Source organism: Camelus bactrianus, chromosome 11 (genome assembly GCF_048773025.1).
Source record: "Camelus bactrianus isolate YW-2024 breed Bactrian camel chromosome 11, ASM4877302v1, whole genome shotgun sequence".
Classification (NCBI taxonomy): Eukaryota; Metazoa; Chordata; class Mammalia; order Artiodactyla; family Camelidae; genus Camelus; species Camelus bactrianus.
The window spans coordinates 50,121,939-50,145,388 of record NC_133549.1 but is presented as its reverse complement, the minus strand read 5'-3'; the positions used below and the strand labels follow the sequence as shown (position 1 = coordinate 50,145,388).

At 40.6% G+C, this 23,450-nt stretch overlaps 1 protein-coding gene across 5 annotated transcripts in view; it reads left to right on the top strand.

Annotated features, from left to right (window-relative positions):
* Window positions 1-21,411, top strand: part of STAMBPL1 (STAM binding protein like 1) — a 41,406-nt gene extending 19,995 nt beyond the window's left edge. For 4 of the 5 annotated variants that reach the window (XM_074373988.1, XM_074373989.1, XM_074373987.1 and 1 more), the window contains exons 2-10: window positions 1,061-1,143; window positions 4,996-5,213; window positions 6,536-6,611; window positions 8,357-8,452; window positions 10,534-10,891; window positions 11,937-12,061; window positions 13,997-14,134; window positions 18,241-18,353; window positions 19,724-21,411. In XM_074373988.1, the coding sequence (XP_074230089.1) occupies window positions 1,114-1,143; window positions 4,996-5,213; window positions 6,536-6,611; window positions 8,357-8,452; window positions 10,534-10,891; window positions 11,937-12,061; window positions 13,997-14,134; window positions 18,241-18,353; window positions 19,724-19,898 (1,329 nt within the window). In that variant the 5' untranslated portion in view covers window positions 1,061-1,113 and the 3' untranslated portion in view covers window positions 19,899-21,411. The remainder of the gene's footprint in view (window positions 1-1,060; window positions 1,144-4,995; window positions 5,214-6,535; window positions 6,612-8,356; window positions 8,453-10,533; window positions 10,892-11,936; window positions 12,062-13,996; window positions 14,135-18,240; window positions 18,354-19,723) is intronic. The other variant, XM_010971248.3, reaches the window with a different exon arrangement.
* Window positions 21,412-23,450: the final 2,039 nt, after the last annotated feature.

Sequence of the window (23,450 nt, the reverse complement as noted above, 5' to 3'; positions counted from 1 at the left end):
TCAAAACTGTTCTGAGCACTTTATATGCTAAGTCATTCAATCCTTATCACAACTACATGACATAGGTCCTGTGATTTCCCCCCTTTTTCAGATGCACAGAAAGTCTATAGATTTGCCTGCAGTCACACAGCTAGAGTGATTGTTCGTACACTTATGATCTCACAGTTCTGTGGGTCGAAGGTCTAGACACAGCGTAATTAGGTCCTCCGCTCAGGGTCCCACAAGGCAGCAGTGGCAGTGTCGACCAGGGTAAGGATCTGATATGAGGCTTGGGATCCTCTTCCAAGTACATGTCATTCTTGGCAGAATTCATCTTGCTGCAGCTGTGGAACTCATGGTAGTTGAGTCTTAAAGGCCCACAGGAGAGTGTCCCTTTCTTTGAAAGGCCTCACCTGATTAAGTCAGGCCCACTCAGGATAATCTTGTCCTGATTAATTTAATGTCAAATGATGAGGGACCTCAATATAGCTGCAAAATCTCTTCATCTTTGCCATGTGACAGAATATAAGCATGGGAGTAATATCTCCTCACCTTTGCTATGTTCTGCTGAGAGTAGAAGCCAGTTACAGGTCTTGTCCACACTCAAGGGGAGGGGATTCCATAAACCCATGAACACGAAGGGGCAGAAATCACAGCACCATCTTAGAATTCCACCTTCCCAGGTACTAGGACTTACTTTAAACCCAGACTGTCTCCAGGTCGAAGAGTCCATGCTTTCAATCAAAATGGTCTTTCTCCTTTTGAAGAAACTAAACCCACTGTATTACCTTGCATAGTGTTCTAAGTAAGATAACACTCAGCAGGTTCATACTGGCTACTAGGAAATAATTAATTCCCTTGACACCTCCACCTTTAAAAGTCTGCTTCAGGAAACCTTATAACCACCTGCAGTTTTGTATTTTCGGGAAGAGATTTCCATTAGTCTCTCTAAAAACTCAGATTGTGTAAGTTGTTTCAATTTGTTCATATTTTTCTGGGGCAGAACTAACCCTGGGGTTTGGGATTTGAGACTTGAGTTTTCAAGAAATAACCTTCCTTCTGCTTTTTGTCTTGGAAACAGATGAAGTGATTGAGAAGGAGCAGCGAACACCTTCATCTTGGAGACAGGACAACATGGATCAGCCACTAACTGTGAATTCTCTGGTAGGTGACACCAACCGATATTTTACATATGGTTCAAAAACCCCAAAAGAAGAACAGAAACACCGAACGTGAAATGTGTCACAATTACTTCGTGAAGTTGAGCCTTTGCCGTTTTCATCCATCTGTGTGGTCCCCTCCTTTGAGGAAGTGACTAATAAAACCATCTTTGCTAGAATTAAAAATAGTTCTTTTTTTTCCCCGTACATGTGTTAAAATTTTAATTCATCTGGTTCCAGGAGTGTAGTCCTTTAGCACAACACCAGAGAAGAGAATTTCAGAGCTGATATTGTAGCAGGTCCTTCAACTTCTTTGTGCGTCAGCTGCTTTACGGACAGAAATTGGAGGCTTACCTTGTGTGGTAATGACGGAGGAAAACATTTTATATTCAACATCTAGGTATTGCTTTGGGACCCTTGTGTAAATGTCTGCACACTTGAAACTCTTGTCTTTCTCATCTTTTCCCCTCGCAGCCCAGAATGGTACCCATGTTCTCCAGCTACATCTTAGAAGAATGAATGTGCTGGAGAGGAAATAACAGGGGCCTTGGGATCCCATGGGCTTATTCTGTGTCCCAGATCTGTCTTTTTGAATACAGGAACATTATGTAATCTCCATGGCCCTGTTTTTATACTCTGTGTCTTAAGACTTTTGGAAACTATACTTTTAAGGTTCCCAGCCTATTGCTGGGGCTTGGTAAACAAAAGCTGTCATCACCATTCCTCTCATCCTGACAACCCTCCCAGCCCCACTCACTGCAGCCTGGAGGGGCAGCCCAGGGAGCAGCAGTATACTGGATACCCTATATGCACAACGCTGAGCACCAGCACATAAAGAAATGGAGGGCCTGGTCTTGCTCTGAAACAGGTTATGACTCAGTGTTCACTCTCTTCTGAGAAAGTTCTTCACAGATGCTCAGTTGTTTTGAGGGTATGTTTGAGGAACCAAAAATTGTCAGAACTTTTCACTTTCTGACCCCCTGTTGTCAAGGCACTGGGATAATAAAGGCTGTCCTATTGCCATCTCTGCAGAGGAAGAGAGGATCCTTATGGAGTGCCTTGTGTGGTTTACTAGAATGCTATGTAGGAATAATTAAAATTTTAATGGGCATGTCATTGTATAAAGGAACACTAAGGCTTTTTCATCTGGAAAATTTTATTTACATGCAAGAAGCTCTTATGCAAATAAAACATTACAGATCGATGAAGACTTTAGGCTGTTTCCCAGTGTAGCTCTGAAATCAATTTTAAATTTAGAAAGGGTAGCACCATTCCTGTAAAGGGAAAAGAAATCTTATTTTTATCTTCAGGTCAAAAGATAATCTAATTATAATCGTGTTGCTCCCTTCCTCATTTATTTGATACGTTTCCTGATTACCATTTGTGTTGCAGGGAATATACTAGAATATACTACACTCCAGAGGACAGAGATGAATGTAAAATGATTCCTTTCCCTCATAGAGTTCACAAGGAATCAAAAATACTTGTACACAAGTAATTATAACTCAGTGTAGACTCTATAGTAATACAAAGTGGACTAGTTACTTTTGTGCACATAGGAGGCTGGGAATCCATCCCTTTAGAAAATACCCTAATTTCCACAGAATTTTTTCCAGTCACTCTCTGATGTCTTTGAAGCATTTATCTGTGGCCAAATAACAGTATTTTTCATTTAGTGCCGTCCAGCTCTACAGCTGAGTGTGCCTGGACAATGTGGCTGTATTGCTGTGGTGTCGGAGGCTTCTCAGTAGGAAAAGACGGTGTGTACTCAGGCTTGAGGTGCAGCGTTCACAAGCTCTGAGGGGAAGCTTCCAACAGCTTCTCTAAAATTAGAAAGGCTTTCAGGGAATTTGAAGAGCAGCACAACAGGATTTGGATAGATGGAAGTGTGCTTGACTTTAAGATGAAATCACTTAGGAAGAATCTGAGTGTTGGTGTTGCCACCAGTCACACCTGTCTGATCTCAGAATTCGGGACCAAGTGGAAATAGGTTTAAGATGCCAGAGAAGGATCAAAATCAAGGATGCCCTTATTCCTTTTAACTTGGACCTAGAGAACGTGGGTGACTGGTAAGTCTTCTTATCCCTTCTGCTCTAAACTGAACGGACTTCCTCATCCAAGCAGAAGAGGAATAGCTGGAGACCTTCAGCATGAGGAAGCCCAGGCCCTGAGAGCTTCCTTGGGGAGAAAGAGACAGGGAGGAGGACTCACCCACATGGCTCCAGGCCAGAGCAAAACAGTAATAGACGGTACAAGAGGGATGGCCTGCTTCTGACTTCATGGGGCCTTGAGAACCATGTGAATGGCTCCCTGGTTCTATATTAAACCTTCAGAAACAAAAATCATGCCAGGTCTCTAGAGTTCTGCCTGCTATAAAATTACCATCAACGTCGACCAAATGGCATTGGAAAAATGGCACATGTTTAATTCACCACATTCTGTCTCTGAAGGTTGGTCCAGCAATTCATGGCCTGACAAAAATTATGTCTACCTGGATTTCTTTTTGACCTTTCTGCTGATCTTACTCAAATGTTCCACCCATACTCTGGTCAAACTTGCAACCTGCCCTTGAGTGACTGAGGGGTCCTTGGGAAGCTGAATTTGCTCTGTCTGGATCATCAGAGGATGGCAGACTGGTCAGAGCCATGGTTCTCAAACTGTCAAAGGCAAAGGTGCCTCGGGGAGCCCTAGTTAAAACATTGGTTCTCCAAGCCCACATCTAGGAATCCTGGGCCTGTAGATCTGAGCTGACGTCTGTCAGGAATTTGCATTTTTAAGGAATTTCTGCTTGCTGCCAATGTTGCTGGTACAGAGACCATCCTGTGAGAAGCACTGGTCGAAAGCAGCGCTCAGCAAACTATGGTCTGAGGACCACATTCACTGGTTTGTTTTTGTAAACAAAGATTTGGGGAACACAGCCAGGACTGTTTAAGTGTTGTTTATGGCTGTGTTCACACCAGCAGAGCTGAGTCCTGACACAGAGACTCTGTCCCACAGAGCCTAAGATACTTGCTGTATGGCCTTTAACAGAAAAAAAAAAAAAACAAAAAAACGTTGACTTTTTGGCTTCTTAGAAACACTGACTTTTAATTGAATAATTGAATAATTATCCTGAATGTATACATTCTGTGTTTTTCTGAATGTGCATAGATGCTGTTTTTTTTTTAAATAAAATACAGACGTAGTAATTAATATCATTGGCTTTTTCTTAGTAATTATTATCATTATTTTCTCAGTCAGGGACTAATTAAAAGTGTAATCACTGTTATGTGGGGAGCCAAGAGTCTCTTTACGTTAAAAAAAGCAAAAAGTAGGAGGTGTCTATATGCTTCAAAAGGCTGCTCCAGGACTTCCTGGTGGGGTTTTATTCACTTGATAAAGATGCAGGGAGGCCCTGAAAGCTTATTTTAAACCAGATGTATTCCAGAATAGGATTGAATCCTTATAGTAACTTGGAATCCAGATCATCTCTTGGAGACCCTTCAAGTACAATGACATGATTCCTACCCTGGCAGGAATCCATCTCTTGGCCTGCTTTCATGAGAATGTAGGGTCAAATGATATTTGACCTAAAATGACCTAAAACATGTACATGCCCAGGACCTGCCACATGATTGTAGCTGAAACCTACAAGAAGTCCTATTCCAGTAAAAGGGTATGTTTACCCTGGAGATGTGTGTCTTTTTGGTGTGTAGACTACATGTTTAAGCAAAAAGACATCACTTTTTATCACATTAACTCTTACGAAAATTTTTCCTTAGGTATTGATGTCTGGTATTTAATACAGAAAATACATCTTTAATTTCAATCATGTTCATTTCCTATTAAAACCAGAGTTTCAAATTTTGCTCTGCAGAAAAAGCTGGCTGCAATGCCTGACCATACAGATGTTTCCCTCAGTCCGGAAGAGCGAGTCCGCGCCCTAAGCAAGTTGGGTTGTAACATTACCATCAGTGAAGATATCACTCCACGCCGCTACTTTCGATCCGGAGTAGAAATGGAGAGGATGGCGTCCGTGTATATGGAAGAAGGAAACTTGGAAAATGCCTATGTTCTTTATAATAAATTTATAACGTAAGTGTTTTACTTTGGAGGACTTGGAGAAAATTGGAAAAAAAATATTTACAGGGTATTTTGGTGAGACAGCTTGGATGCCAGGCATGTTTTCTTATTCAGACCGATTTCGCAGGTTCCAAAAGCGTCAAACGTCCAGGTTTTTAAGTTACCAAGCAATGTCCTCAAAGGCATCCTTAAACCATCTCTGAGGCTTAGGGATGGAAGAAGATCAGGGACCAGGTTAAGGCTCGTGTATATCAAACGCCTCTCAACAGGCCAACCCAGTAACCTGTGCCCCCTTCTCTCTCTTCACAAAAAAAATTTCTTGTTTTGTGTCATTCTCTTTCCACAATGCAAGCTTTATGAGGGCAGAAGTCATATTGTAGCTCCATCTGAAGAACTTGGGACATGCCATTTACAGTTTTAAAATTTGATTTGATGGGTTGAGACTAGGAGATAAGTTGGTGATCACAGGAAAGAACTGATTCGTGGGTCGTGTGTAGTAGTCGGTTTCACATTGTAGTTAGTATTTTTTTAACGCAAATATTCAGCTGTGTGAGAATTGCACGTATAGAAGAGCTTCCAAAATGTTGAGTGAAAGTCATTACACCAAAATAGCCATGTAAAAATACCACATTTCACATTAGCTAGATATTTGTTAATAACATATCCTGGTTTGAGATAACAGAAATGGGATTGGATTTTCCCTACCAATTTGCCAGCTTACTGATTGAGAGAATCTCCTGTTACCAAAAATTACTTCATCTGAGCCAAACCCCTTATTTTTGTTTTAATTGAAAAAATCACATTGATTAATCAAAAGGTAATGAAAAATAATTAACTCTGAATTATCACCTCCTAATGCGTTAGGGGTTCTGGCTGTCGTTTCTCTTAGTTATGAATTTTCATGCAAGAATGTTTAATGTATGTACCCCGTCACTACTGATTCATCAGTGGTCCTTCAAGTCTGTTTCAGTGGTGAGAAGGGATTACATCTGTCCTTCCAAGCTCTTACGTTTCACATGCTCATCAGTGTTGCCAGCAGTACATGTAAGGAAAATGGTGCTCTCATGGGATTAAGTGCCCAGGACCAGAGAAAAACCAAAGTGAAGTGGTCTATTCAGGTAGCAACCTGACCTTAACTCTCTTAACCTCAGTGCTTAGTTTGCTGAGCTTAACTATCCTATAATGCCAACCTTTGATGGCAATGCAGATGGAAAGAATATAGGTTAAACAATGTCATTAACCATGTCCTTCTTGCAAAGGAGGTTCATTCTCAGAAATCCTCACTGAGCTTTTTCTGTCGTATAATACTAAGGATATGTTTTCTCTTTCTCTAGTTTGTTTGTAGAAAAGCTTCCCAACCATCGAGATTACCAGCAGTGTGCAGTACCCGAAAAGCAGGATATTATGAAGGTACTGTGGGATCGACTCTCCCCTGGAGGGACCAAATGCTCCATGAGTATCCATTATTGATCCACTCCCTTCCTTTCCCCTCTGTCTCATCCTCTCAAGAATTTGAGAGCAAAAAAATTCATTCCATTAGCTATGATGTTTCAATCGCTTCTTAGACCTTTAATCACCATTACTGTGGGAGGTCTGCTTGAACCTGGGAGAAAAAAGAAAAGAAAAAAAATTAAGAAAGTACTCAATACATATGAAGGAGGAATTATCTCATAATGCCTCCCAGATGGAGAGAATGGCTGTCTACCTCCCCATATGTATTCAAGACAGTCTTTTTGGCTGATTTTGATTATTCCATACAGTCCTGAACCCAGCACCTGTTTGAAAATCAGTATTGATTATGAAGGTAGCCACAAAGTTCTAATTACTTGCTTCTCATAGTACTAGCCTAAGAGACAATGAAGTGTTTAGTGGGTGGCCTGAAATATTCCAAAGGAAAAGGAAGGTTGTTGAAATACATTTATTTATCATCAACCTTTGCTACATATATAGTATCAAATATTGTTAACTAAGAATATATTTTTAAAAATAATATTGAAAAGATGTTTTCCATTTACTTGTCTTAAATACTTTGGGTTGATTTTATGTGATGGAAGCAAAAACAGTATATGCAAAGCCAATCACAGCATGAAATTTTAAATAACTCTCAAAATGTACTTCACCACAAAATAGAATAAAGGCTTTTTTACCACTCGTATCAGACCTGAGGCTGCCTGTAAGTGGGACACACATTTTGTCGAGTGGTCATCTACATTTCTTAATTTCCATACACCATCTGATGGGTCATTCACTGTCAGGTCTTTTGGTAGCATTTCCCTTCAGTTCTCTCATTCACTTACTCTCAGAAAGTTCTGTATGGAAACCAAAGGTCTTAGGCTACCAAGGTGTCTCTTTTACTCTAATTTAGGGTTATTCTTATTTTTACTTGTAGGGGAGGGGAAAAATCCTCCAAAACCATAGACATTTTCTCTGTGCTTGTTGAATAAATGGATAAATTGATGGATGGATGACAAAAGATGAAGAGCAGAGAAATTTTAGTGGAAGAGCTTGGCCAAAGTTAGGAGATCTGGGTTTTAGTCTTTTACAGGGGGACTAGCTAGGTGTATGACACCGGGCAAGCCTTTCGGGCTCTCTCAGCCATTGCTTCCTCATCTCTGCAGAAGGGGATGGTGCTTCCTGTGTCAGATTCTCCTCCACTAAGAATCACTGGGAAGTTGTTTGAGATCCAGATTCCCCAGTCCCTTCTCTAAACATGTTGATTCAGTAGATCTGGGATTAGGCTTGGAAAGCTACATTTTTATGAAAGGTGCCTCAGCTGCTTTTTACAGTCTGTCAAGCCTGGGATTTCCACCTACCCTGTTCTCCGATGTCCTTTCTAACTCTAATGCCATATAATTTACATGGATGTGCAGTTGCAAACCCACTACCTAACACGGAGGTACCGCTCTAATCAAAATGCGTATCTAACCAGTGGAGTTAATAAAGGTTTTACGAAGGGGATACTTTTTTCTCTCCTCTACTGAAAAGTTATATTTTGGAGCACCAGAAAAGGCTGATTTTTTTTTCACCATCATTTTTGGTTACACGTGTCTTGATTTCTGACACACATAGCAGCTATTTTTCTTTTTCAGCTGACGATCTGAAAGACTATACTGACCATCCCACTAATCACTATGTATATATGTATTTTTTTAAAGAAACTGAAGGAGGTTGCATTCCCAAGAACAGATGAATTGAAAAAGGACCTTTTAAAGAAATACAATGTAGAATACCAAGAATATCTGCAAAGCAAAGTAAGTTCAGTTTGTACATCTATTTCATGACCGTTTTCTATGCAAATATTTTTTGAATTTCATTTTCTTGTGTTTTTCAAATGTTAAATGCATTAACTAAAAAAAATTAAAGATATAGTGATGTGAAACCCATAAAAAACTCTTGTCAATGTCCAGGTTAAGCACTTGTACCAAAGATGTGGTATTTTCATTTCCCTCCAACAAATTATAAAGTGAAACATTAGAGGGTAGACTTCTTATAGTGATTTAAACAGAGCTTTTTTGACCAGATCTTGCCAGTGTAACCTTAAGCCAGATGGCTGTTCTCTAGTAATGAACAGAGGCAGTAGGAGAGGTGGGGAGAATAGTATATGGTTTCTAATGTGTCTAATTATGCAGGCCTTGGAAATGTGAATTAGATTCTTAAATATTATAGTCAATACTGCATTGAGATGAAGCAATAGCTAATCATACGAGTGAAATATAATCACTTCACCAAGGAGTGGTGACTTCTGGATTCTTATTAAATGAAGAGTGAGAATGATAATGATGTCTAAGAGACTGAAGGGTGTTGAAAGAGGAAACTGACCACTCAGTCTAGAGGCTCTCTAGCTTCAACACCGAAACTCTTAATGTTTATAGCGTTGTGATAAAGGTTGTTTGCTGTTTGGTTTGAGTATGTCTCTGTGTGCTTTGGAAGGTGTCACTTTTACTGCCTTGCAGTTCAGTGCAATCTTGTTACCTCTGAACACGGTCACAGTCCTTCCCTACTTCTTTGGTGTAGCGAGAAGGCAGGTTGGAGGGAGGTGTGTTGACTAAGTGACAGAAGGAATGTTGAAATCAGAAGCTTTCTTCCAGTGAGGATGCCAATGATTTGACTTGAACTATGAAAGTCAAAAACCATTTTGGCGGCTCATACAGGGCAATAGGAATGGAGGGAAAAGCCCACTTAGGTCTCCCTTCCATGCTCAGCAGTGTGTACGGTCAGCCCCTCGGGGTCTCTCTGGGAGGAAGGCCCTCAGGAACTGTTACACGGTCAGCCTTTGGTTACCTGTCACTTCACAGTCCACAGTGGTACCCAAATATACAACAGGTAGACATCTTTCAGGGGATAGAATGGCAGCCTTTATGCCTTGGAGAGATGAACAGACACATGGGTAAAGCCTTGGCTACAGGCAACACTCACATCATCTGGGAGCCTGTGAGAATGCAGATTCCCAGGCCCCACCCCGGTGTGCCCTATAATAAGACCCAGGGGGGTCCATGTGCACATTAAAGGGCTGCTGTAAACTGTGTCCCCGACCCAACTCCTGCCCTATCGTAGCTCCCAAAGTCTAGTTTTCATCAGAATCACTTGGGAAGCTTATTAAAGATGTATCCTCTGACCTAATAATAGCTGGATATCTTTGTTAAGATTGGGGAGCTTGGAGATTTTCACTTTTAACCAAACTCCTAGTTTGTTCTGGTAGAGATGATTGGACCACATTCTGAGAACCACGTCTCAGTGATTTCCCCCTCCTCCATAAAGTTCCAGCACTGTGAGTTCTAGAGGCAAATGCAGAAGGTTCCAGGGCGGCACTGACCCAAAAACTTCCTGTGAGAATGGAAATGTTCTGTTTGGCACTGTTTGAGATGGGAGCCACTAGCCAGTGGTACTTAAAATGAGGAAGTGAATTTCTAATTTCATTTAATTTTAACTAGTTTAAATTTAAATAGGCACGTGTAGCTAGTGGCCACTATATTGGACAGTGTGGTCTAGGGTGATACAACCATTTCTGAGATATGATCTGGTCATTCAGGCTGGGCAGACAATCCTGGTCTTGATTTTCTAATATTTAAAAGCACAGGAGAATGGAGGGAACTTGACTGTCCTGACCTGTCTCTGGTAAAATATGAATGGGTTTAGAACTGCCCCCGTAATCAAGTTAAGGGGCTTTCACCACGATGTCACACGTTTTCCTCATGGTCTCGGGAGTGTCCCTGCGGGCATATCACAGTGGCTTCCTGTGTCTCTGTCTGCTGGAAGGTTGAAAGTGTCTAATCCCAGTGCGATATTTTTGCCTTAGAAACTAACCTTTCGTTCTGGCAACTACATTTTTTAGAACAAATATAAAGCTGAAATTCTCAAAAAACTGGAACATCAGAGACTGATAGAGGCGGAAAGGAAGCGGATCGCTCAGATGCGCCAGCAGCAGCTGGAATCCGAGCAGTTTTTGTTTTTTGAAGATCAGCTCAAGAAGCAAGAATTAGCCCGGGGTCAGATGCGCAGCCAGGAAACCCCAGCGCTGTCGGAGCAGATTGATGGGAGTGCTTTGTCCTGCTTCTCCACACACCAGAACAATTCCCTGCTGAACGTGTTTGCAGATCAGCCTAATAAGAGTGATGCAACCAATTACGCTGGCCACTCTCCTCCCGTAAACAGGGCCTTAAAGCCAGCTGCGACTCTAAGTGCTGTGCAGAGTAAGTGAGGAAATACACTCCCACAAGACGGGGGAGCTGTTCTGCTGGGACCACATTACTGCGACCTCTGGGCGGGGCCTCCTCATTTTATTACTGCTCCCCATATGATGGGCTGTGAATGAGAGAGCTCGTCTTTCAGTACCATCTAGCTTTTGTTCTAGGTAACCTTAACATTTAGGAAATGTGATCTCTGCCCCCTTCCAATAGAGCAGAGACTCTATAATAAACAGGACTATATTTGGTCGTGATACAGAGATTTTAAGAGAAGAATTTCCAGCACTTTTTTTTTCTTTCACGTATTTTAACCAAGAAACGCGTGAATCCGAAAGGTAAACATTTAACATTGGAGAGGAAAGAAGATGAAGCAAAATTTGTTTGTCTAGAACTTTGCTCAGTCATTAAATTTAAATATTTAGCATATCCCTGGCCCAGGAGGATCTGTACACATGGGTAGTTAACCTCCAAATGGATTATGTGTTTCTGCCAAAAATGAGTGCTGCTTGGGACTGTTGCATCAGTGCTGGCAGGTTTCCAAAATCAAATAGGGAATTCTTCCCGGCAGACACTGTCAGATGGAGTTTGTGTTTCCATTTATTTTGAAGAAGTGATGAGAGACAACCACTTTATAAATGACTCTACTGCCAATTATTTCTGAAAGCATGGTGCTTTTACTTAACGATCACCAACTTTCATAAGATATAAGGAACACATGGTAAACACACAAACAAAAGAATATTTATCCTGTGCCTTACAGAGAGTATGAAATGTATTCTATGCAGCCTATGCGCTTTGTGCTGAAAGAAAACACACTCATTTACATACGTGTGAAGGGTTGACCTAGGCACAAAGATGCACCTTCCCACTTGTATATAAATAATTTGTATGCAAAGTATAATTTTACCCTCCTTCTAGTCAGTGTTCACTTTTAAGAGTTTTAAAATAGAACCCAGAGAATGGATTTACTTGCAGTCACTTGAAAAAACAATTATGATGGATGGGATGTAAGATTTGTTTTTTAGGTTTTTCTTCCTTTTCTGTTTCTTAGATTTAGTGGTCGAAGGACTGCGATTTGTTGTTTTATCAAGAGATCTTTGCCACAAATTTCTGATGCTGGCAGAATCTAATACAGTGAGAGGAATAGAAACGTGTGGAATACTCTGTGGAAAACTGGTAATGTCTTTGTTTCATATCTTCTCTGCACAGGATACTCAGTAGAACTGACTTTCTGATAAGCTGAGCAGAGTAAAAGCATCTTAAGTGTCAGAAACATTAACTTTACATAGATTAATTTCATAAAACTGCTGTCATTATTAATGGAATTATCCTTCTAGCAAATGGATTTTAAAACTTTAGGGATGCTATAAAAGCTTCTTGTAAAGAACTAATCTAACCATAAATTAAATTTTGTTTAGAAAAATGGTGGGTTTCAGATTTCCAGAGCCATCCAGTTTTCTAAATCAAATTTCCATTGCAATTGTTAGTTTCACATACATTCATCTAATTAACTCTACCTGCTTTTTGCCACCCTTTTTCAGATACATGCAAAAAAAACCCTAGAGTTTTGTGGGGTTTTTTAAGGGCAGTAGTTTCAACATGATGAAATCTTATAACACGGATCATATTTAAGGAAGATTTTAATCAGAAGTAAGTGATGAAAGACAATGTCAGAATAGAAGGAGATAAAAGAGAAGTGCATTTAATTTCTGCTTCAAGAAAGGAACCGTGTTTATTTGGAAGGTGCTCCTGGGTACTCTCCTTTCAGTATCAGTGCCTATTTCCGAGTCCAGGCACATTTTCACTCCTAAACATTTACTTGGGAACTGCCATTTAATTAAATGTTTCATTCAACACACATTGTCCTACTACATTCCAGTGTTGGATCCTCACGCTTCCTCCAGGTGGGAGGAGGCTTAGAAGACAAGCCCAGGGGAATGAGCAGCCGTCTCCTGCCCACAGCCACCTTGTTTGCCCTGCAGGGGGCAGTGTGCTATGGGTGCCTCCTCCCCAAGACCACACATTGTACTTAGTTGGAGTCATTCATTCATTAATTCATTCTTCATTCATTTCTTCATCAGAGAAACATTTACAGGCACTGGGCTAGGTATTGGCATTCAGCAGGCTACAACAGCCGCAGTCTTTGCCACAGGACGCCTACATGATGCTTATAAAGAACTAGGCAGATGATTAGTTATAAGCAGGGCTGCGTGCGCTCAGTGGAGGTGCAAGGTATCATGGGAAAGTGTAAACGGGAAACCTTGTCTGGAAGGACCAAGAAGGGCTTCTTTGAAAGGTGCTGTCCGTGCTGGGCCTGCAGAATACGTACAGTTAGCCATGAAAGGAGAGGGGAGGGGGAGAAGGGTTGTACTCAAGGCCGAAAGAATAGCGCCCAGTTTGCGGAAAATCCTAAGATGGGGGAAAAGATGGCGCTGTGGAGAGATGGACGGCTCCTCATGGCATAAACATCTCTTATCTGAGGATCCTATTATTAGTTTACAAGCCTCTTCCTTTCAACTCTTATCTTTACCTGAGGGGGTCAGTTTACTTTTCCTTTCTCTCGATCTAATCGCAAATCTAAAACATTACCTTAATTATGGAAAATCTCAATGACCTCTCCCCATAATAGAAGAATGTCACAAGTCTTCACGTGAAATTAAATAATAATTAATAAAATAAAAACAAGACCATCAACCTTCACAAACCTTAGAAATGTCCTTCAGTAAAACCACGAAATTCTCAGTATCTCCGCCTCCAAATAAACTTCCTGTTGGCTTTGTTCTGATTTTTCCACTGCAGATGTAACATAGCACAACATTATTTATTAACTAAACTTCCAGGGACCAGCTGGGATGCTAACTCTTATTTATGACACATTTTCTATTGTGAAAATGGGTTTCAAGCTCCAAACAACTGACTCTCAAATTTTGGCCAAATAATCCATTTTCAGATCTGGGGCTTTGGTTTTGAATTGTGAGGGGAGTGGGAGGAGGGTGACCTAAGTGGTGGGGTACTTTCTAGGCTTATCAAAGCATTGCAGTTCCTACTCAGGCTTTTTGTTTTTTTCTTCCTATCAGACTCTTACTATTCTTTTCGCTCTTCATTTTTCAGACATATAATGAGTTTACTATTACCCACTTAATTGTGCCAAAGCAGTCTGCAGGACCAGACTATTGTGACGTGGAGAATGTAGAAGAATTATTCAGTGTTCAGGACCAACACGATCTCCTCACTCTGGGCTGGATCCATGTACGTTTGACCTTTGGGTTTCAGTTTGTTTGTGTATTTATTTATTTATTTAGGTGGCGGGCTGTTTTCCTCCTGGAGGAAATTAGACTTAGTTTAAATTGTTTAATTTTTTCAAGCGTAATAAATGTCATCGTCTTAAAGCATTTTCTTCAATCCGGATTTGGGGACCGCTATGGTATACTTTTTTCCACCATCCAAAGTTAAAAGAGAGGGAAACATTTGGAAATTAGGTGACTTGTTTTGATGACTTTACATAGTTTAATGGAGACCTGGTCAGATTTAAAATTGTCTAATATGATCAGACAATTATTAATTTTTTCTTTTCTCTTTGCTGTGGGCCTAATGTAGATTATTTTTTAAAAAATGTCTGGGGGGAGGGTATAGCTCAGTGATAAGAGCGTGTGCTTAGCATGCACGAGGTCCTGGGTTCAATCCCCAGTGCCTCCATTAAATAAATAATAAATAAATAAATAAACAAACTTAAATAAACCTCCTGCCCCCAAAAATGAAAAAAAAAATTTCCAAAAATGTTTCTTTTAAACAGGTGTTTGTATATTAGATAGGGACCTCTGCACCTCCCCTACAGATCAAGAATATACACTACAGCCACAGTATACGACCAAAGGGATGGGGCCAAAAACACTGGGTTCCAACATCCACCAGGCTATCATAGGGGCAGGAAAGGGCTTACACATCAAAGACACCAGTTTAGATCTCAGCTCTGTTCAGAATTCACTGTAGGAATGTTGGCAGGTTATCTAAGCAATCTTAGTACTAACTTTATCATCCATAAAATGGGGATCATAATAATGGACTTCGTGTGATGGTGAGGATTAAATAAAATAATGTCAGTGAGTTTCCCGGCACATTTTTCTAGGGACTCAGAAAATTGTGGCTATTGTCAAAAGTGATGATATTCTACATTTCCATCTATGGCTTAATCTGTCGAGGGGACATTTTTCTGTTCGGTCTCACACATCTGGGCCTGGAGTAAGGACAAGTCATCTCACTACATGGATGCTGGCCAAGATTTCCAGAGCACATCCTGGGGCCCTGAAGAGTGATAAGTGGCCATTATTTATTTTACTTGCTTTTAGAGAAGTAGGGGCAGGACACACATTCACATCCACACCTGCACACACGATCACCAAGCATCTGGTGCTCTGTAATTCAAGAGGGCAAGGAAGATACAGTCCTGACCTCACCTGGAAATTACTGTGTGCCCTTGGGCAGGACTCCTAACCTTCTTGTATCTAGGTGCCCTCATTGATTAAGTAGGGCTAATGAATGCCTTCTCTCCCTCACTGGGTTTGTGTGAGCTGTAAACTAGATACCAGCTTTACATAAAAGCCCTTTGAAAAGTATAAACCACCTCTCAAATACAGGAAGTTATAATGAAGAGTTTGCAGAAACTTTCTATGTCTGTTTGTTTTCCTTAACAGGAAGTAATGTACCTTACTGTTTGCTTAGAAATAGCTGAATTTTAAAGGCATTATTTAGTTTAATGTAATTTTCTGTAAGAAGAAATGTGCTTTGAAGCAAAACAAATTATAGCAAAGAATTGTAACATAAATTGAGAAAGAATGACAGTCAAATTACACTTATGCTGAAAACTCAATGTTAGTTTATCTTACAAAATATTTCCCACATTATAAACAAAGGTTTTTCCTTTATGACCTGTGCATATAATGTATGCAACAATGAAGTTGACATTTAGATAATAAATTTGGCATAATCTTAGAATCCTATGACTTGGCTTTTTGTTTATTTCACCGTTGTCGTTCAATGAAAACACTAAGATGCAATTCTAAATTAGAGTGATTGTGATGACTTTTTGTGATGATTTTTATTGGCATAAGGATAGCAACAAATTCTAGAGCTAATTTTTTTTAGTTATGGATTAATCATAGGAATTGTCAGAAAAGAATCAGACGGATCTGGGTGTGAATTGAGACTTAGCTAGCTCCGTGTCCTTCAGCGTGTTGTTTACTCTTCTGCTTGGCTCAGTTTCTTCATCTGTAAAGTGGGAATAATGGTAGCACTTACCTACTCTTCTTGTTGCAAGAATTAAATGAGATAATTCATGGAAAGTGATTAGTTCAGTGCCTGGCACAATATTCAGTTGCAATAAATGGCATTTGCTGCTGTTGACAACGTCATCATCATCAACACCATCATCATTTTTATTTCCGTAGAATGTGGCATGGGGTTGAAGCACCATTCTTCCATGGTAGAGCGGTCTTTATTGCAGTGGGAATGATTCCTCTTGGCAGAAATGAAGGGCTCAGAAAGTCTTAAGGTGCAACACAAAACCACAAAACAAAAGCAATAAAAACAAACAAAAGAATGTCTTATGGTGAGCTTTCAGTCTGGAAATAAATTGACAGGAGAGTGATTTGTCTGTTTCACAGTCTGCTGGCTGCCTCTTCAGCACTAGAATTTCTTTGAACACTTCTTACTTTTTCATCAAGGCATCGAAGGCTCTATATATGAATAGAAGGTTTTCAGTGAATCAGGTGGCAGGCAGTCAGACTCTCCCACGTGTGCCCTCACTAAAAGTCTGGGTTTCAAAAGTTAAGAGAATTTCTATTCTTCAGTTGATCTAGGTCTTTGCAGACCAATAGTTATTTTCTTCCTTGCAGAACATGTATCTTTCTGTGAATAGGTATCAATGGTTTTACCTTCGTTCTATTAGAGTATAAAGGAGTTTTAAAATCTTGCATATCTTTCTCACTTATTTATTCTTTTAATCTTTTTTTAATGTAATTACTGGGGATTGAACCCAGGACCTTGTGCATGCTAAGTCTGAGCTCTACCACTGAGCTATTTCCCTCCCCCAACATTTCTTCAACAGATCATAGTTACATGTAAAAACATGAAGTGATTTCTATGAATCTATGCCCTTTAGTTAATGACAACATTAAAATAACAACAGCAGCAATCACGATAGTTAATGGTTTTGATTCCTTTCTGTGTGCTAGGCATTGTTCTAAGACTTTTACATGGATTGTCTTATTTAATTTTCATTACGATCCTATGAAGAAAATGATTGTATCCTTATTTTACAATGGACAAAATAATCATGAGGAGATAAGGAATTTCCAAGGTGTCGCACAACTAGTAAGTGATGGAGCCAGGACCCAGCATGACTAAGACCTTGATTCATGATTTAAATGGTCACATTCCTTTTTTCAGGGGTAGTTGGGGCTTATTGTGAATTTAAAAATCATTATGGATGCATGTATTTTACATACTCAAATAGGAACCTTTGATCTGTCTCTCATAAACACAAGTTTGCATGTAGCCAAAGACCTGGAAGATAGTTCTTTTAATTTATAATCTCCCCTTCCCTTTTTTATTTGTTTGTTTGTTTGTTTGCTTTTCTTTTTTTTTAATTGAAGTGTAGTCAGTTTACAATGTTGTGTCAATTTCTGGTGTACAACATAATGTTTCAGCCACACATTTACATACACATAATTGCTTTTGTATTCTTTTCCACTATAGGTTACTACAGGATATTGCATATAGTCCCCTTCCTTCTTATCATGCAAGATGAGTCCCAAACACCTTCACCATCGCAGAGTTCTGTTCCTCCATTTGCAGGCAGTGACAGTCCACAAAAGGATACCAGCAAAGTGTGGTATATTTAGTGCAAACTTTCCGTTCGTGCCCATAGTTTTGTATAGAAATATCTCTGGGTTTCCAGTCACGACTCTGCTCCTTACCAGCTGTGTGATCACAGGCAAGTCACTTAAAGGAGCCTCAGGATCCTTGTGCATAAAACCGAGATAATACCATAATTATCTCCCAGATGCATTGTAGTGATTAAATGAGGATCTATTTAAAGCCGCTGGCAAATTTCCAGTTTTATCTTTCCCAATGCGCAGAAAGTACATGACCCCTCCCAAGAGCGTCTTCCCAAAGTCATAGTTATTCCACAGATGCACAAAGGGAAGGGTTATATCAGCAAGATGTCAGAATCCTGACTTGATTAATGATGGTAAAAAGGAAAAAGTACCTGACTTGAGTTCTTTTTCTTAGAGTCGGCTATGGCTTCAGCTAAGACTCAGCTCACCCAATGAGATCGTCCCCTTTTCTTTTTATAGACACATCCGACGCAAACTGCATTCTTATCCAGCGTTGATCTTCACACGCACTGTTCCTATCAGCTCATGCTGCCGGAGGCCATCGCCATTGTCTGTTCACCGAGGCATAAAGAGTAAGTGAGGTTCAAGTACGGCTTTGTCTGGGGCTGCTGGGTTCAAGGGTGTCCCCACACCAGGTTGTGGCACTTGGATGAGCAGGCACACTGCACCCTTGGGAAAAAGAGGTCAGGGCCCGCTGGCTCCCACATCCCTGTAGCCGTGCAGTCACTAAGGTCCTTCGCATGGAGGAATGACTGGTTCTCTTTCTTCAGTGGGCACAACCTGGAAGTGGATGCTATTCCAGTTTGCCATTTGAGGTCTTAGTTCTGTAATATTAATTCTGTTGTGAGACAATGTCTAGCCTTAGTGTAATTACCTCCAAAATCTTCTTAGGTTTGGGGGACAGTGACTGTTGTAGCATGATTACGAGCAGAGGAGTCAGACAAACTGATACTGGAATCCCGGCTCCAGCCTCAAGGGGTGTGTTTAGCAGGATACCTGACCACTGTGAGCCTCAGCCTCTGCCTCCCTGATACCTGCCCCTCACGGACTGATGTGAAGGTGAAACTAGACAATAGTTTACTATGTAAAGGGCTTAGCACAATGCCTGGCGCCACCGCCAGCACTCGGTAAATGCTCCCTGCTGCCATATACACCATCTAGACCTCAGAATTACTGCGGGCTCGGTTGTAGACCAGCAAATACTGCAATGAAGCGAGGCACACAGATGTTTCGGTTTCCCAGTGGATGTAAAAGTTATGTTTATGTTCTAGTCTATTAAGTGTGCAGTGGCATTATGTCAAAAAAAAATACATGCCTTAATTTTTAAAAACTTCATTGCTCGCAAATGCTAACCAAGCATCTGAACCTTCAGCGAGTCAGAGTAATAACATCAGAGATCACTGGTCACTCATTATCATAACAAATATAAGAGCGAAAACCTCTGAAATATTGTGAGAATGACCAAACTGTGACACAGAGACATGAAGCAAGCGAATGCTGTTGGAAAAATGGCACCAGTAGATTTGCTCAATGCAGGGTTGCCACCAACCTTCAATTTGTAAGAAGTGCAGTATCTTTGAAATACAGTAGAGAGCCATAAAACGAGTTATTCCTGTATTAGAAAAATTGGACATATCTTCCACCTGTAATTTCCTCCCCCAGGGTCTCAGCTTTCTCTCCGTGGTCTCTCACAGCAGTTAGCTGCCCCTTCCCCATTACCGCCCTGCAGGCGCTGGGCAGTGGCACTGGTCTCTCCAGTGTTTCTTTCTCTAGGTCAGTCAGTGCAAGATTGGTTTAAAAAAAATCACTGAAATTTTTCATTTGTGATTTCTTTCTCCATCCCATTTGCGGAATATGTCTGCTTGTGCCATTCAAATGAATCGTATGGAAAGCCCAAATGATCCTTGGTTTTCGTACCTTTTTTTTTAACCCTGAAACTTAGCACTGGCATCTTCAGGCTCACCGATGCTGGCATGCTTGAAGTCTCCGCTTGTAAAAAGAAGGGCTTTCATCCGCACACCAAGGACCCCAGGCTGTTCAGCGTGAGTACACAACGTTGGTTATCCTTTGCACGTAGGATTTATTTTTCACCTCCTCCTTTTTTTTCCTCTGATTGAAATAGAGCTGACTACAATATTATGTTCGTTTCAGCTGTCGTATATAGTGATGGTTTTTTACATTATGAATGATCACCAGGATGAGTCTAGTAACCATCCATCCCCATACTAAGTTATTACAATATTATTGACCATATTTCTTGTGCTGTACATTACATCCCTGCGGCTTAAAGGAGATGTACTATGTGTGTATATATATATATATATATATTCACACATATATATATACATTTCATATATATATATATACATATACATACAATGAAATGTTACTCAGCCTTAAAAAAGAATGAAATCTTGCCATTTGCAACAACATGGGTGGATCTAGAGAGCGTTAGTTTAAGTGAAATAAGTCAAAGACAAATACCATGTGATCTCACTTATATGTGGAACCTAAAAGCGAAACCAAACCAAACCAAACAAATATGGGGTCATAAATACAGAGAGCAAATGGGCGGCCACCAGAGGGCCCTCCTCCTGGGTCTGTGGGGCAAAATAAGTGAAGCGTTAAAAGAGGCACAACCTCCATTATAAAAATAAATGTGCCTTTATTTTTTTAAGGAGAGAAATAGTAGCAGCGCAATATGGGATAAAACTTTACTGCTTAGTTTGGAATTTTCTTATCTCAGAAAATTAATCAGTCTTTGTATTTTCTTCTGATCTCTTCTCATGACTGTCTTGTTTACTAAGGGACGATGGTATTTCTGTAGCAGAGTTCATTATGCATACAGTTGCTTTTCTGTTTATGTGTCTCTGTGATACTTAAATACAGTCTTCTTCAGAGTCCAAGTAAGCAAGCAGTTATTAAAGAAAATCATATTCAATGTCATGAACTATGTCGGCTTGATATGGCCCAAATAGTTCAGTGAAAACTGTTAACCTGCTTCCTGATGAGCTTTGGATGGCCCCAAAGTCACATTAAAGGACCGCATCTTTTTCTGTTTGCTTGGCTGTTCTCTGGCTGTGACATCAGAGAAACATTGTTTTCAAGTTAGAATTTATTTAAAGTGAAAATTACTTGGCACCGTTTGTAAACATTTTCTTGTCGAAAATGAATAAATATGATTGCATGTGTTCTGAGCAGAAATTGTTTTTAATTAGAAATAGTTTTAATTTAGGAAATTCTAGGTCCCTCCCTAAAGAGAATCACGTTAAACATCATGATGTGAAGCCAGTTTTTTCTTTCGTAGATATGCAAACATGTGTTGGTAAAAGACATAAAAATAATCGTGCTGGATCTGAGGTGATACGTTCCGAAGATTAGCACTGTCAACACCAGACACCTACCCGTGGACATGTGGTTGCTGGATTTTCTTAAGATGTTTCCAGAAATGACTGATATTTTATATTTATACATTTTAGATCAGAACATTTGATATTTATTAATTTTGCACATTTTGAAGCTTTCTTTGGGGGTTGCTTTGTCTCAAGAAAGGTCACAATGGTGTTCAGTCAATACCTATAATGTACCTAAGTACCATGACCTGATAATAAATTGTGCCGCAAACAATAACATGTCTGGTATTTTTTTTAACTTTTCTTTTGATTGAGGTATAGTTGATATACAATATTATATAAGTTTCAGGTATGCAACATGGGGATTCACAATTTTTAAAAGTTATACTGTCTGGTATATATAGAGGGCTCTGCATACATTTCCGGAACTTTAGCTGTTTCACTGTATTTTTTTTTATTCCTGTACAGTGTAGTTCCAGACAAGAAATTCTGAGTACCAGGTGGTCTCTAACGTCCATCTGTTTCTGCTGCTTTTCTCTGTGGGTGGTTGAAGAAGGTGAACAGTTTCCACATGTGAGAAGAAACACAGCTGCAGACAGTCAAGCCCACCCTGTGTGTTCCGTGTCATGGAATCCTGGCTGGGAGCTGTGTCTGCGGTCAGTCTTAGTGTAGGATACCAGAGCCCTGAGCTACTCAGGGATCAGGCATCCAAGGGCCTGAGCTGGCAGGTGATTCATTACCTTGGTTTAGAGGACTAAAAGCAGAGCCACTGGAGAGAGGAAGACAGAAAGCTCCGATGAAAGTCAGCAGGGATGGCGGGGAGAAGAAATGAGGCAGAGGAAATACTGCTCATTCTGAGCCAAAAAGAATAAATAAGAAAATAATTTGGAAAGAATATTCAAAATTAAAGGGACCTATTTAAACCAAGACACAGAGAATAGGACGAAAAACATGTTTAAACGGAATCGGGTAATGTGACTCCAACGTTATGGTGTTACCACGGCTTGGAACGGGATTTGTGACTTGCACCTAGATAATAAAAGTATTTACCTGGATCAAAAGATAGTGGGTTAAACAGAAAGAATGAGGGACTTACAGAGTATGTTGGCAAGCTGAGTTGGTAGGAAAAAAACCTGAGGGTGGAGACATGATGAAGAAAATTTAGCCCAAATGAAAGGAGAGAGTCAAGCCGATCTGATCCAACCTCTCTTCCCAACGCCTGTTGTGCCAGCCACAGCCTTCCCAGACGCTGCTTTCCTCCTGGCACTGTATCTGGGTTGCCTAGATGATCTCGTCTGCACATATGAGCATCCACTTTTTAGTCCAAGGGTTTCTGTTTTCCAGGAGGGATATTCCCTGTGCTCTGCTTGGACAAGATGACATTCCTCCCCTGACCTGTCTCTCCCCTAATGCAGGTGTCGAGCCACCCAGATTCTACTCTAGTTCTCATTCATGAAGAGCCTCCTGTGGGCAGCTCAGTGGCTCGTTTCTGCCTATGACAACTTACAGGCTTGGGAAGTTCAGGTCCCAGATGCTGGAAGCAGAGCTTGGCTGGCCCAATGCATAGGTACTTTAGTCTGCAGTCGCTGCCGACTAAGGGCAAATTAACTCTGCAAGCCTGGCTGCGCAGACAGCCCTCTTCTCCCCGAGTGATGCTGTCTGTCCTCAACATCTTATTCTTTAAGGACACCATGATATTCTAGCATACTCGATCAAAGGAAAAGATTATGTAATTTATTCAAAATTAAAAATGACTATTGGGACTAGAGAGAGTTGAGAAATCAGTGGTATCCTCCGCATAGAAATCAAAGATACAGTAGTAGACCAAGAGGGTGTAAAATGAGAGGTACCTGATGGAAAAGCTATAGCCACTGAATGGTGCCCAGAGATAGAAAGGACTCAGTTGGAAGCTGAGAACCTTGAGCATCTTCAGTTTCCGAAGAGACTAGGCAGAGCTGCTCTGAGGATGCAGAGCCAATTATAGCCCTTCTGAAGAGCGAATTAGGAGAGAACCCATTTTTCATTAAAAAGATACATTACATGCTCTAAAGAAGTGGGGCATTCTCGGCCTTTTCATTCCCCTGCAAGAAGCAGCAAAATCTCGGGCCTGAGATGAATTGTAACATGACAGGTTGCTCTTGAGGGGATGTGGCCTTTTTTTTTTTTTGCCACGTGCAAACCCAGTTAACCAGACTTGCCTGGAGGACCTCGTCACGGAGCTGACGACTCTGGGCGGCAGCGAACCTGTGACCGGCTTCTTTGGGAAGAAAGCCTTTCTCAGGCGCCAGGTCTAAAAGAGGAACCTTCAAGAAATGC